General features: G+C 37.1%; 2 protein-coding genes across 8 annotated transcripts; both read right to left on the minus strand.

The window, feature by feature from the left end:
- Window positions 1-1,337: 1,337 nt before the first annotated feature.
- Window positions 1,338-7,308, minus strand: LOC103516168. Of its 7 annotated transcripts, XM_026828643.1 has the most exons (6): window positions 7,043-7,308; window positions 5,803-5,968; window positions 5,636-5,667; window positions 4,769-4,898; window positions 4,023-4,186; window positions 3,031-3,689 (listed from the first exon to the last, which is right to left on the minus strand). In XM_026828643.1, the coding sequence occupies exons 4-6, from the start codon at window positions 4,893-4,895 to the stop codon at window positions 3,450-3,452; spliced, it is 531 nt and encodes a 176-aa protein (XP_026684444.1). In that variant the 5' UTR covers window positions 4,896-4,898; window positions 5,636-5,667; window positions 5,803-5,968; window positions 7,043-7,308; the 3' UTR covers window positions 3,031-3,449. The 7 variants fall into 7 exon arrangements, with proteins under 7 accessions (XP_026684445.1, XP_026684444.1, XP_026684447.1 ...); XM_026828644.1 differs by lacking the exons at window positions 3,031-3,689; window positions 5,636-5,667; window positions 5,803-5,968 and adding an exon at window positions 1,338-2,419; XM_026828646.1 differs by lacking the exons at window positions 5,636-5,667; window positions 5,803-5,968 and having other exon boundaries at window positions 4,769-4,913.
- A 5,840-nt stretch (window positions 7,309-13,148) lies between these two features.
- LOC103516172 lies at window positions 13,149-14,479 on the minus strand. Its single transcript, XM_026828649.1, has 2 exons — window positions 14,302-14,479; window positions 13,149-13,594 (listed from the first exon to the last, which is right to left on the minus strand). Exons 1-2 carry the CDS (start codon window positions 14,477-14,479, stop codon window positions 13,359-13,361), a joined length of 414 nt encoding a protein of 137 aa, XP_026684450.1. The 3' UTR covers window positions 13,149-13,358.
- Window positions 14,480-15,541: the final 1,062 nt, after the last annotated feature.

Genomic DNA, 15,541 nt, shown 5'->3' on the forward strand with positions numbered 1-15,541 from the left:
AGTATTGCTATTATATTATTACATTTGCAAGGAAAAGAGAATGCATGATTAGCCAGAATAAATATGTATAGAGTTATAAAATGGATACCCCTTACAGTGGTCAAAGAAAGAAAATAAAACAGTGTTGCAAAATTCGCTAAATATTAATTCAAAATAATAAAAATTACAAAGTTGGCAACATAGCCCCCTCCTCTACCCATGTTTGAAAGCGATTAGGAATAAAAAGTTTTTCCTTGTTTCTTTAATATGTATAAAACTAATTATTAATGATAATAGTTAATGTTAATGGTAGGTACCTAGGTAACTAGTGTAATCATTAAAAAGATTGCCAGAATCATGAGCTTGTGATTACGCCAATTTGAGGTTACACTGATGCCATATTTACACGGAAAAGACGTTATTTTAAAATGAAAGTTGAGAGTCTGACAACATTGCCCTCGCCCTCTCCCCTAATCCTCTGTCAGTCTCATCTTGTCTGAATTGCACTATACTTGGTGAAATTAAGATGCACAGTCAAGGTTGGGTTTATACTTGGCATCAATTACCCATAAATACCCATACGAACCGCAAAACAGGTAATGCAGACACCGGATTTTGTGGAATTTCACATTAGATACAGAAATTAATTTCGAGCGAAATGAGTAGGTATCTTCAGAATTTATGGTGTCCTATAGTACATCTAAGGAGCTATTTGTGATGAAGAAGATGAACGGATAGAATAGAATAGAATAGAATAGAATATACCTTGTTTATACTACCAGCATAGGACTGAAAAGTCCCTTTACTCTCGCAGTCTAAATAATATATTCTTTATTTGTTCAAAATTTTACGAATGCCTACCTCGAAATTATGTTTTATTTTTTTTTACCTCTGATCTACAATATCTACATATCTGGAGATGGTCTATGAATATGGAATAGAATAGAATATACCTTGTTTATATTACCAGCATAGGACTGAAAAGTCCCTTTACTCTCGCAGTCTAAACAAGGTCTTATATATTTGATTGGTAGTAACATTACATTTTATGGAACAATAAACAAGACCTGTTTAAATTTAAAAATAATAGAAAGTAAAAAAGGGGATAGGGAAAGTAAGAAGGAATAGAAAGAGAAGGAAGAGATAGGGAGAAAAAGAATACAGGAAGATAAAGAAAGAAAAGATTATGGAAAGAACCAATAGGAAGAGAAAAGAGAAATTGGAAAAAATAAAAGAGAAACCTACCTCATAATAAATTGAAGACTATAGATTTTTGTTACGTATGTCAAAATCTCGTTTATTTTTCAGACTAGATAAACAGAGGTAGGTAACTATCAAGAAATAAAAATACACTAAACTGCATAGAGTGAGAGGTTTTCTGTATTTGGGAATGACTGAATGAGTATCAAAAATATCAAAATGCCAAAATCTGGCTACGACCACCTTACAGTTTTGCCCTAAGCTAGAGGATCAGTCGCCTGCTGAGGTTATGGACCCTAAACCCAGAACTTAATCAGAGGACTTTACACAAGTTAATCACGTGATACCTAAGATTCAAGCAGATATTCAAATTGCTTTCGTGTAAAAACTGGTTGATTGGTTACTGGTTAGCTGCCAACAAAAACAAAGTAGGTAGTAGGTACAGTGTGTACTTTGAATTCTGGCCCAGGAGAAAAGTCAGGGAAGGTGAGAAGAAGATTTTAAAGTTTAGGCTGTCAGCTGAGTTGGAGTCCAATTGGAATCCAATGAAGGTAAAGAAAAAAAATTAACTTTCTGATAGCTTTTGTTCTGATTATTGTTAAGGGCATCCAATTTAAGTTACTAAGACTACAGGTTAGTTTCCTTGGAATCATTCACCTTAGCATGGGAGTAAAGTAGTTATTAGTTATTAGGTTTTGATTTTACATTTCTGCTTTTACCTATAAATTTGTAGATTAGAAATTTTGTACTGATTACCTACTAGTTATGTATTCAGGGTGAATTAACTTTTGGATTGGGTTCGCGGATTCGATTCCCGCCCGGGGCGGATTTTATCCTGAAGGGATAAGGTTCGGAACGGCTGGCTTTCTCCTATCCTGTCTTCCTTCTCTCTTCGATTTCGGGACGATAAGACCCTAGCAGTTACAGTTCCCTCTGTCAAACCTCTTGAAAAAAAAAAGAAAAATAGCGCACCCCTAAAGGGGATTTAGCTCAAAAAAACCTATTTCGGGGTTTGAGTGCTTTGACTCTTTTGGTTCTTAGAACGGATATCAATATCGAACTCCCCCTCTTCCTCACCCTCAGGTTCAGGATTGTCATTCTCGTACACTCCCTTGTAGAACGGATTGGCTATGATCAGGTTGTTCTCCCGGCAGGGGAAGATGACACCAATGAAGTCCGGGACACAGAGGGATATGAACGCATAGCCTGGGCGACTAGGATGTTGAATGGGTGCTTTGACCTGGAAAAAGTCAGCCTAGTTAGCAAAGTCAGCCTAATTAGTCAGCTTAGTTAACAAAGTCAGCCTAGTTAGTCAGCTTAGTTAGCTAAGTCAGCCTAGTTAGTCAGCTTAGTTAGCAAAGTCAGCCTAATTAGTCAGCTTAGTTAGCAAAGTCAGCCTAATAAGTCAGCTTAGTTAGCAAAGTCAGCCTAGTTAGCTTGGAGGGTAGCGTGCCTGGTAGAATGGTAAATGGAGAGTGATACAATAAAGAAAGAGGCCAACTGCCTTGTTAGCTAAGAAGGGTGCAATAGTCCTACATACTGGACTCCGCACACAGGAATTTTTTGTTTGAAAGGGGTTTACAGCTTAGCCAGCCTAGTAAGCTTGGAGGTTAGCGTGCCTACATTTGGGTTTGGCTACAAAATTTTACGAGTGAATGCCTTTTGCACTCAACCTTTGCTATTTCTTTAGCAAGGGAAATTCAGACTGGTATACTCCCTGTTCAAAGTCCCCCAGCCAGACTTTAAAATAATGGGAAGGTGAGAAGAAGATTTTAAAGTTTAGGCTGTCAGCTGAGTTGGAGTCCAATTGGAATTCAATGAAGGTAAAGAAAAAATTAACTTTCTGACAGCTTTTGTTCTGATTATTGTTAAGGGCATCCAATTTAAGTTACTAAGACTACAGGTTAGTTTCCTTGGAATCATTCACCTTAGCATGGGAGTAAAGTAGTTATTAGTTATTAGGTTTTGATTTTACATTTCTGCTTTTACCTATAAATTTGTAGATTAGAAATTTTGTACTGATTACCTACTAGTTATGTATTCAGGGTGAATTAACTTTTGGATTGGGTTCGCGGATTCGATTCCCGCCCGGGGCGGATTTTATCCTGAAGGGATAAGGTTCGGAACGGCTGGCTTTCTCCTATCCTGTCTTCCTTCTCTCTTCGATTTCGGGACGATAAGACCCTAGCAGTTACAGTTCCCTCTGTCAAACCTCTTGAAAAAAAAAAGAAAAATAGCGCACCCCTAAAGGGGATTTAGCTCAAAAAAACCTATTTCGGGGTTTGAGTGCTTTGACTCTTTTGGTTCTTAGAACGGATATCAATATCGAACTCCCCCTCTTCCTCACCCTCAGGTTCAGGATTGTCATTCTCGTACACTCCCTTGTAGAACGGATTGGCTATGATCAGGTTGTTCTCCCGGCAGGGGAAGATGACACCAATGAAGTCCGGGACACAGAGGGATATGAACGCGTAGCCCGGGCGACTAGGGTGTTGAATGGGTGCTTTGACCTGGAAAAAGTTAGTTAGCAAAGTCAGCCTAGTTAGTTTGAAGGGGTATACAAGGTAAGGAATTCTGAATTCAGGCCGAATAATTTTGTTTGAAAGGGGTTTAACCCCTTGGCCAGCCTAGTTAGCGCGCCTACATTTGGTTTTGGCAAAATTTTACGAGTGGATACCTTTCGCACTCAACCTTTGCTATTTCTTTAGCAAGGGAAATTCAGACTGGTATACTCCCTGTTCAAAGTCCCCCAGCCAGACTAAGCTGGTCTACTCCCTGTTCAACCCAGCCCCCCCGCCAGACATATTCTTTCATTTTAAAAATAATAACACTCGTAAAATGACCTGGAAGGCACAGGTGTGCGGGTGTGAACAGGTGACGTTTCGAACACCGCCGACCGCGCGGGCGATGGCCTTACATGCCCGGTCTGGTGGGCCGACTCGGGTACAGAGCTTGTTGGGTCGGGGTTGCTGACAGACGTGGGTCTTCTCCAAGTCTCCTAGTACGTCTGTAAGGAAGAAGAAGGAATCATTTATTATTTATTAATTTATTATGCTGTTAACACACATTATGCACAATTTACAAATACAATAAATTCTTATTTCCAATCTTATTAATGAGTTACTAACTAATTTTAACCCTAGTTGCAATGATTTCAAGTAGGTATAAAACCATAAAATGACTAGAGAGTACAGAGATAATTTACTAAAACTTAAGTGAATATTTTATCAAGTTCAGTACAAATTTTGAATAAGTACATAGAGAAAAGACCATATGTTAGGTGTTTTTGTATGATAGAGGTCTTTAGTCTTTAGTGAGAGGGAGTTTTCCCTCCGTTCGAAAACAAGTTAGCTTGGTTGAAAGTGTTAAATGTAAGTAAGGTTGTAAGCGCTAGGCCGCGGGTTCGATTCCCGCCCGGGGATGATTTTATCCTGACAATGTTTGCTCTTGGAACGGCTGCCTTTCTCCTCTCCTGTCTTCCTTCTCTCTTCGATTTCGGGACGATAAGACCTTGGCAGTTACAGTTCCCTCTGTCAAACCTCCTTAAAAAAAAAAAAAAAAAGCTGGTAGGGTTTGAAAATTTTCTTACCGATCTTTTGAGATGGTATATCAATGGGCGGGAAGTCACAGTTGGGTCTGGATCCTGCAGCTTGACATAGTGCTAGTAGAGACAAAATGCTGACTGCACTGACTAGTAATTTCCATACGAGTAACATTGTCTGAAAATAAGGTAACTTATGGGGGATGGATGTCAATACACACGTATGTAGGTAAATTATTATTATTATGTGTACGTACTAGCCTACCTTCTATCTTTCAATTGAAAAGAAAAAGCAAAATTTCAAGTCCATCAAGAAAGGCTTTTTTATAACGTCTTCTTTTTTTTTAAATTCGCGGATAAAAACGAAAAATAAAACTCTTGAAAAAAATTGATCGGTGATTGAAGAGTAGAAAAGTAGAATAGTATAAAATACATACTCTTTTATACATTCAAGGGACATTTAAGGGACGAAAATGTTCTCTGGAATTATAGATTTCTGTCGAAAATCCATAAAAAAAAATGTCAGTCCTCTTAGAGTCTTAGACGATTCGAGATTTAGCGTCCACTCTGTAGTTATTGCCTTACCTACCAGGCTCCTTGATTTTGATTGAATTAATTACTGAATTTAATGGATTTATACACGGTAGTAGACACTGAACGTAAACAAACTAAACTTTGCTATAAACTAAGAGTGTCTGTGAGGTTAGTCCAAAACTCAATCAAAACCTAGGTAGGTAGGTATTGATATAATTAGAGATAATACCTAATACATGGTAGGCAAATAAGTGTACCTACCTAATTATAACGTACAAAATTGTAGAGCTACATAAATATAGCTCTATAAAAATAAGCTGTACGTATTTGTACATAGGTAGGTATAATAGGTTAATAGGTGCCTATATGGGTGGTACCTACCGTTTTATAGTTTGATTTTTCAAAGAGTCAATGTTATTATTATTAAACGATTAGATCAAACTTTATTTACAGAATAAATATTTACAAATGGTGACATAATGTACATATAAGTACAAAATAAAGTTTGATCAAGGATGGAGTTAATGCCTATGGCATTCTCTACCAATGTTCGTGATTTTGAAGGTAAATAGAACCTTGGTACACGCCAGCTTAGGTAGCTTGGTTGGTAGCGCGTCTGCCTCGTAAGCGTTAGGCCACAGGTTCGATTCCCGCCCGGGGCGGATTTTATCCTGAAGGGATAATGTTCTTCTCGGAACGCCTGGCTTCCTTCCTCTTAAAAAAAAGAAAAAAAATATATAGAAAAAAAGTACCTAGGTATGTCTGTACATACCTACCTATACCACATGCGCTCACATGACTCACATCTTTTAATGATTACTTTTTGAATAAACGCCCATTCCAATGTGTAATTGTGTACAGATATGTAGGCAAATAACAGCTTTTCTAACATCCTAATGGGGATAGTGTTTTGAAAACTATGTACCTAGAGTACCCACACAAACACCCTAATTAGTTTGTGTATGAGCATTGTATGTGTATGCGTGTGTATGAGCATATGAGCATTGAGCATGTGATCTGATGCCCACGAGATGGTACCTACCTAAACCAATAACAGAATAGATCTTAAAAAAAAGAAAAAAAAATATACCTATATAGAAAAAAAATACCTAGGTATGTCTGTACATACCTACCTATACCACATGCGCTCACATCTTTCAATGATTACTTTTTGAATAAACGCCCATTTTAATGTGTAATTGTGTACAGATATGTATATAGGCACATAACAGCTTTTCCACACATCCTAATTGGGATAGTGTTTTGAAAACTATGTACCTAGAGTACCCACACAAACATCCTAATTAATTTGTGTATGAGCATTGTATGTGTATGTGTAATTGTGTATGCGTGTGTATGAGCATATGAGCATTGAGCATGTGATCTGATGCCCACGAGATGGTACCTACCTAAACCAATAACAGAATAGCTATATTTAGACAATAATGAATGTAGGATGTATTGTACGTATACGTCTGTCTAGTGTCTATCCTTAAAAAAAAAATCTAGCGGTCGCCGGCCGATAGGTACGTACCTAAATAATGCAAAAATTTATGTAAAGGTGGTGTCCAAACATAGTCGACCGACCGTTGATCCACATCGATTCACAAAAATTCACATCGATCGTCGCTCGGCCGTCGATTGACGGCCGTCGCCTATGTGTGGGCAAATAGGCAAATAAACCGATACTTATTGGACAAAATATTTTATAATTCACAGGCGGAATTGATATTACTCTTGTAACTTGGTGAGCTCTCCTTTCCAGCCAAATATCCAACCAAAACCTACCTTCTTTTATTTACTTTCTTTAGTAATAAGAAAAAGCACAACTTTCGAAGAGAAAAAGCTATGACACATTTGTTACGTACTAAATTTTAGTCTTAGAGAGAAACAGTCAATAAAATTTCGAACTTATAGACTTCAAAATGAACACTGAACACTTTCAAAAACTGAACCGATTTTTAGGCGGCAGCCAAAAATCGCCCACAGGTAAATCTGCTGATATGAGGTATGAGGTTTTGCCAGTGATGTCAATTTGAACAGGCACTGAGCAACGGAAACTCTATTTCGTGTTGATAAAGAAAACACAAGATAAATAATTAATTGATGTTTCATGTAGATAGATAATTAATTGATTTTATTTTATATACGGGGTGCCCGAGGTCGTTATAAATTTCCTGTTTATAATATACCTACCTAGCACGGAAATTCCCTTACAATTTGTACAATGATTATAAACTTTTTTTTTTTTGTTTCATAATATTCGTCCCGAGCGGGGATCGAACCCGCAACCTATAGCGCCTACAAGACAGATGCACTACGCTCCAAACTATTATGCTACCATTATAAAAGTTGAATAAAAAATAAATAAATAAAAGAAAAAGATTGTATCTATGTATCTTAGAACCGTTTTCGTATTACTTCAAGGAACATAATGTACTGGCATGATGTTTGAATTGAATTGAAAAATTTTATATTTTTTGTTGTTGTAGCTTTGAATTTTACCAGAGTAAATTTCTTTCTTTCGAAGGGGGATTCTCAAAAAAAAAAAAAAAAAAAAAAAAAAAAAAAAAAAAGGACTTGAAAATAAAGGTACCTATTTTACAGAACTTTTGGGGGAAAAAAAAAAAAAAAAAAATACAGGACTTATACCTAGGTACCTATTTTACAGAACTTTTGTGAGGTATCGAGAATCGAGTGCAGGTATCCAGTAGGTGGTGTAGGTACTTTATAGGCACGTGCTTTATAGGCATACGTAATCCCTCGATTATGTTGTTGTAGGTATACCCACTTTGAGGGTTTTTTCAAATCTCGGAGTGCCTATTTTATCAGATTACCTAATATACCTACCTATTTTGTTCCATCACTTTCTATTTTTCTAATGACGATTCTATTTTTCTTGGTGACGATATTTTTTCTTGTGAAAGTCCTGCGGGATTTTCGCTTCCAGTTTTTCGAGAATAAGGCATTTTCTGAAAATAGCTACGTTCTTGTAAAAACCCATAGACTGTAGGTATTGCCTGAAGAAAACGTAGGTTTCTACCACTTGTCTTTAGCGATCTTATTAGCATGCTCTGATTCTCTAAAATACTCTGAATTTCTTTATGACGTAGGTACTCACCTGAGATAAGATATTAGGTATGTAGGTAAATGAATGGTGCAACTTCCAACACAATTGGACTTACAGTTGAAAAGTTACGGGTTCGACACTTCTCTGTGGGAACGGCATTTAGTAGTTTTTTTCTGAATAAAATCGATTTTTAAACTTCTTCTTTTATTGTCTATAACTCCTTATGTAGATATCTCCTCATATAGAAGGTATTTAGTAAACTTTGTCGATCCAAAAAGAACTGGGAAATTCCGTATCCCATATGTCACTGGCTAAAACCTACCTATTTATTACACCAGGTATACCTGAGTATTAGACAAATTTTGGTAACCAACATCGAAATAGAGAGAACTAAGGGACCTTGTTTGGGTGACCTGTGAATTTGCATAATTTAGAAGGACACAGGACAGTTATATGGGCAAAACAGACAGATCGTGCCAAAACTGCTTCATTTCTTATCTAAGGTCATCAAACATAGGGAGGTACCAAATAACTAGATAACAGTTTTATCATAAACTGTGCTCCTTCACCTTCACGATAACACGTTGCAAAATTGTATAATCTTCAAATATTTAGGTATTCATTAAAGTTAACTTATTGTATAATCTTCAAATATTTATTTATTAAAGTTAAGTTAATCACAATGATTTCAGTGGCGAGATGTGTTTTGATAGTTTTTATAGTAACGAGCTTGCTTCTAACTTTTGTTTATACCGTAAGTAACTAATACTAGTAATACATTATCTGCCACCTAAAATCGTAGAAAAACAATTTGAACCGATTCGCATTCAATCATTCTGAGTGAACAAAACATTGGAAACACTAATCTGTCCCAGCAAAATAAGAAAAATTGTAAAACTATTTTGTACCAAATGAAATAAATTGTCACCCACTTCATTCAATTTCTTATCTAAGGTCATCAAACATAGGTAGGTACCAAATAACTAGATAGCAGTTTTATCATAAACTGTGCTCCTTCACGATAACACGTTGCAAAATTGTATAATCTTCAAATATTTATTTATTAAAGTTAAGTTATTGTATAATCTTCAAATATTTATTTATTTATTTATTAAAGTTAAGTTAATCACAATGATTTCAGTGACGAGATGTGTTTTGATAGTTTTTATAGTAACGAGCTTGCTTCTAACTTTTGTTTATACCGTAAGTAACTAATAGGTACTAGTAATACATTATCTGCCACCTAAAATCGTAGAAAAACAATTTGAACCGATTCGCATTTAATCATTCTGAGTAAACAAAACATTGGATTGGAAACACTAATCTGTCCCAGCAAAATATGAAAAATTGTAAAACTATTTTGTACCAAATGAAATAAATTGTCACCCACTTCATTCGTATGTCCTTTTCTCTTCGCAGACGGGGTGCCCCGACCAGGATACTTCTTCCAACAACGGGCATCGAACCCGGGCCTCTCGCTGTGGAGGCAACTCTACCGACCCGTGTGGGCTAGGGCGACATTATGATAGAAGATTGCAGAGGTGTGTAGTGTATGAGAGTGAGGAAATAGGAGATAGGCGCGTTTGATTCATTCCCCCACTCAAAGGGGTTCAGTATAACTTAGAGATGCGACTTTTGACTCATCTTTGGGATTGAATCCCAACTGAGCTACTCAGTAAAAGGAACTACTCTTTTTTTCAACTCGCTGTTATGATAGAAGATTGCAGAGGTGTATAGTGTATGAGAGTGAAGAAATAGGAGATAGGCGCGTTTGATTCCTCCCTCCAAGGGGTTAATGAAAACTTCTGAAGGTAGCTTGTCGCCGAAAGGTATAAAACTCTCGTCATTAAAAACTAGAGATGCGACTTTTGGCTCATCTTTGGGATTGAATCCCAACTGAGCTACTCAGTAAAAGGAACTACTCTTTTTTTCAACTCGCTCTTTGACTCCCGACTCTTCTCTGATACTTTCTATCTACGCAGGGCACATGCGCGGAATCGTGGTATACCCCCCCCTTCATCATACAGTCCGATCGATTTTATCTTTGAATCCGGGCCTAAGGCAGGTGAAAAACAGAAAAGAAACAGATAATAATAAAAGATTCAAAGATTCAATATTGAATCTTTTATTATTATCTTTTTCTTATATAAAAATAAACATAGATAGAACAAGCTTTATTTTATCCAAACTTTATTTTAATTATTTTTGGTTTTCAATTGTATTTATATTTAAATAGAGTTTGATCGAATTGTTGAATAGAACAACTATTAAGAATTTAGAAACCTGACGTTGTTTTCTAAGGCTTGAAATGGTACTTTGTCTGATCTAGAAAACTACCCATCACCCCCAAAATCCCATGGCACGCGATATGGCAAGCACAGTTCTGCAGACCAATCGTAATAACATAGAAAGAGACCAAGGCAAGTAGACAGAGACAGGAAGTACAACACCAGTGGCTTTCCTTCCATCTTCTTCATTTGTTTCTCCTCCAGAAATTCCTCTGGAGTGACAATGTGAGGCTGGGTTTTGGCTCAACTGGTCTTGGTTTTGGGTTTGAAGATCACATCTCGAATGAGCATACTGTTGATACTTGGTACCTGTGGAAGCGAGATAAGGAGTTTGTTAGTTACCCTCTGGAGTGACAATGTGAGGCTGGGTTATGGCTCAACTAGTATTGGTTTTGGGTTTGAAGATCACATCTCGAATGAGCATACTGTTGATACTTGGTACCTGTGGAAGCGAGATAAGGAGTTTGTTAGTTACAGCACACAAACTATCACTATTTAATATTATCAGTATAAGTAGGGCCATCGGCTTTAATAAAAGCCCTTTGTCACTGCGACCTGGTTAGATACATATTTTGTGACATTCCCTTAACTTATGTCATGGTAAGTCAGGGATCGGGTTCGAATCCCATCATTGACAAGAAAAATTGCACTCGTATTTTGACTGCAAATATTTTAACGGGTTACTTTCTGGTGGTCTCGTGGTGACCCAGCACCTAACCCAGTATTGTGTCTCTTTTCGCCCATTTGATGAGGGACATACTACGGGATGGGCATGCTACGACACATACCACACGAGTCTAATGTAGCAGTTGTTTCATTGCTGCGAAATAAAAACGGCGGTGAAACTCCTGTTTTCATTTGAAAAGAAAGGAATAATGATAGTGCATATTTATACTGCTCTCATAGGACTGAAAAGTCCCTTTACTCCAGCAGTAGGCTACTACTATTACTGTGACCTCCAACAGTAGGCTACTAGGTACTATCACTGTGGTCAAATTATCGAGGATAAAATTCCATACCCACACCCTCCTGTTTACTAGGCGAGCGTATTGACCACCGACAAGGAAGAGAAAACACTTACCTGTTTCTGCTGATGTTGCCATGACAACAGATCGTTGTAGCTTTCCATATCGAGAGCTAAGAGGGATTATTATTATTTTTGATTTATTGAGAGTTATTTACAGAGGGAAATTATAACACTCAGAGTCCTTGTCCCTTGAAGAGGTTTTCTAGAGGGAACTGTAACTAAAGCCTTATCGTCACGAAACCGAAGAGAGAAGGACAGGATAGGAGAAAGCCATTTAAACCATGGTTTAGACAGCAATTGGTTATTTGAGAGGAAACTGTAACTGCGAAGGTCTTTTCGTCCTGAAAGCGAGTAGAGAATGAAGACAGGATAGGAGAAAACCAGCTGTTCGAGAATGAACTTCATCTGTTCAGGATAAAGTTCTTCCGAACACGAATCGAACCTGCGACTTAGCGCTTATAACAGTGCAATAGTCCTAAACAAAAGTGGACGCGGCACACAAGGGATCAAGAAGAGACCGCCTTAACATAGCGCTTACAAGGCAGACGCGCTGCCCTCCAAGCTCACATGGAAACAGAATCGTTAGAACAGTGGTTTTATTATTATTATTTTTAAAGAGAGGATTGTAACTCCTGAGGTTTTACTGTCCCCAAAGCGAAGAACGAACATTATCAGATCAGGATAAAGAAGATCCAAGCTCACTAGGATTATTACCTGATGTTTAAAGGGACAAGACATACCTGATGTAATCCGGGCGGAGTACCGCCACTCACTCTGGTGGATGGAAACGGAAACTCGGCTAGACTGTGGCGCTTGAAGTGAGGACTAGTGGGACTAAGGCTGGTGTTGAGAGAATCTATGACGTCAGAAACACGACGAGTGCGCTGTGACGGGTTCGATTCCCGCCCGAGCGGATTTTATCCTGGTCTGATAATGTTCGTTCTCGTAAAGGCTCGCTTGCTATCTTATCTTCCTTCTATCTTCCTGGTAAAATAATAGGGCTCACAGTGAAAGAAAAGGTCAGTGGTTGGGTGGAAGAGCTTCTTCAGGAGAATCTTGCTACTCCAGTGTTAAGCACAGTTAATCGTGGAGTGTATGGTGAACTAAAAAAGCTAGCAAGAGAATCCTTCACCAATATATTTTCAACACAAAAAACTAATATCAAAAGAACATTAAAAAAAAAAAAAAAAAAAAAAAAAAAAAAAAAAAAAATTACCCCCCAAAAAAAATAAAAATTTCATTTTTTTATAAATAAAAATTTTAGAAAAAAATCAACCAATTACCGCCCTAATAATATATAAATTTCACTTTTTAGTTTTTAGTACATGAAAATTGCCTGCAAAGTGAGAGAGCGTGAGACAGAGGGGACTGTGTGCAATGATTATTAGAAGAAGAAATTCATCATCGATAAAAAAGGTTAACGCAAAAAAATATATTTATATCGACGATTAATTTAAGGTTTAAAATTAAATTTAAGTGAGGAGTTATGTACAAAGAGTTAAAAAATGTTAAACGTTAAATTAGGGGAGTCATATACAAAGAGGTAAAAAATGTTACATTAGTCAAGAGGGGAGAGAGGGAAAGGGGATTTTTTTCGAGTGTATTTTCCTTTCTGGAAACTGACCACTGCTCCAATGTTTCCTCATAATACATTTCACTCTTTAGTACATGAACATTGCCTGCGAATTGATAGAAACTGAATGGAGCAATGGTCAGCGATCAGTTTCCCAAGAGGAAAATACACCTTTTCTGTACAAAAATATATAAAAAGGCACTGGTTTGCAGTGCGATGGTATTACCTTCGGCAGTGCTGTAGGCAATAAGGAAATCGGCAATGGTAGGTATTTTGTACGGGGTATGTAGAGGCATGGTGGTGGGAAGCAAGACCTGACAGAACCCCTCCCTCTCCCTCTCCTCCTCTGTCTCAGACTCTCTCATCTTAGACAATTTCTCATCTGAACACAGAACAAATAAAAAAAAGCGGGGGGAATTAAAGTTTCCCTCTGTAAATAATCGTCGGAAAAATTTATAATAATAATTAAAAAAGTAGCTTATAAATGATGCACCGTATGGTTTTTACGGTCGATTTTTTTGTTTTTAATGACATTTTATAAATAAATATGAAAAGGCAGATGTTATTAATGAGGAAGATAAAGTAGTTTATGGTGAACCTCTTTGCTTTTGGTGAACCACCTTATTACCTAAAGTATGAAAATTAAAAATATAGTTGGAGAAGAGAGCGTAAGTAAAAGACACATATAACTAAGCAGATAGCCCCCTACGTGAATAGATTTCAAGGAACATGGGTAGCTCCATGAAGTTTTGGTTAAGATATTTTAACCAATACACAAAAGAGGTATGAAAAAAAAAAAAGAAGAGGAATAGAGGAATTATCTAAAAGACATTTTATTAAAGAGATCCTTTTAAGGGACAGAACACAGGACATTAGAAACTCTGGTGGGTGGAGCTTACCGAATAATAGGAGGGAGATTAGAAGTTGGACCTTACAGAAAAGGAGGTAGGGCGCTTACAGTCTGCGGAATATAGGGGTATCAAGTGTTGGAACTTACAGGATAGAGGCAGAGCTTACAGTCTATAGAACATAACGGAGATTAGGGGGCGGAGCTTATCTAATAAACATACAGACAGGGGTGTGGCTTACCTTCTACGGTGCTGTAGGCAATGAGAAAGTCAGCGTAGGAGGGTATCTTGTAGGCGTTGACCCCGGCATCAGTTTCTGTGTTGGCACGAGAGACTAGACGTACCCCGCCGTCTAACTTGGTACCGCGACATGCCTGTAGGATGAAGAACCTTAAATTGCACAAATGCACAGTGGACATTATAATTTCGACATTGAATTTTTTTAAAAATGCACTTTTCTAATCTGCACTCTAAACTTTAAAACTTGCTCCCAAGGTTAACTTAAACTTAGATAGTCAAGTAAGGTACTTAAGTGCAGTTTTCCCCATTACTTTTTTCAGTCCCTTCTTGAGAAAGTTTACGAACCTTTGTTGTGAACTGAAGCAATAATATTAACTGTAATGGAGATAGCTTCGATTGCTACTTGTTTAAGGGCGTGCTAGAAATGATAGAGAGTTTATACCGGATTGGATTTCTGTTAAAAAGTGAAGAACGAATGAAGAAAGTTCCAAGTCCTTGTTCATAAACTAAAGCCCACTCCGAGGATTAGGTGTAGGGGCAAACAGCCACAGCCCTAAAGGATGTGTTATACTTCTACGAAGTTTTTTACCTATCAACCTGCATTTAAGCCACATAAAACAGACATATCACAGTTACGAGTAAAGCAAGTACTCAAACAAGTCAAACAGAGATCTTTAAGTACTAACAAGCAAACACATTAGGTACACTGGTACGTGCTGAGAAGGTCTTATAATTAATAAATTTAAATGGACGATTTTTTTTACATATTTGCAAGTATTTCATACCTAGTTGCATAGATTTATTTATTAATTGAATAACATTGGCATTGACAAGAGCTACGTACTAGTGAGTAGACGTTATTATAAAATTCCCCATTTTATTTTCCATACTCCGACACTTCTATCTAAACAGATGAACTTTAAATTGCACAAATGCACAGTGGACATTATAATTTCGACATTGAATTTTTTTTAAAAATGCACTTTTCTAATCTGCACTCTAAACTTTAAAACTTGCTCCCAAGGTTAACTTGAACTTAGATAGTCAAGTAAGGTACTTAAGTGCAGTTTTCCCCATTACTTTTTTCAGTCCGTTCTTGAGAAAGTTTACGAACCTTTGTTATGAACTGAACTAACTGAAGTAATAATATTAACTGTAATGGAGATAGCTTCGATTGCTACTTGTTTAAGGGCGTGCTAGAAATGATAGATAGTTTATACCGGATTGGATTTCTGTTAAAA

Source organism: Diaphorina citri, unplaced genomic scaffold, assembly GCF_000475195.1.
Source record: "Diaphorina citri unplaced genomic scaffold, Diaci psyllid genome assembly version 1.1 scaffold1500, whole genome shotgun sequence".
NCBI lineage: Eukaryota > Metazoa > Arthropoda > Insecta > Hemiptera > Psyllidae > Diaphorina > Diaphorina citri.

Coding starts and splice junctions, on each gene's coding strand:
- LOC103516168 (XM_026828644.1), bottom strand. CDS start 4,895: ATGTTACTCGTATGGAAATTACTAGTCAGTGCAGTCAGCATTTTGTCT. Junction 4,187..4,768: donor TATACCATCTCAAAAGATCG/GTAAGAAAATTT, acceptor TCTTCCTTACAG/ACGTACTAGGAGACTTGGAG. Junction 2,420..4,022: donor CGCACACCTGTGCCTTCCAG/GTCATTTTACGA, acceptor GACTTTTTCCAG/GTCAAAGCACCCATTCAACA.
- LOC103516172 (XM_026828649.1), bottom strand. CDS start 14,479: ATGTCCACTGTGCATTTGTGCAATTTAAGGTTCTTCATCCTACAGGCA. Junction 13,595..14,301: donor TGCCTACAGCACCGTAGAAG/GTAAGCCACACC, acceptor TTCTGTGTTCAG/ATGAGAAATTGTCTAAGATG.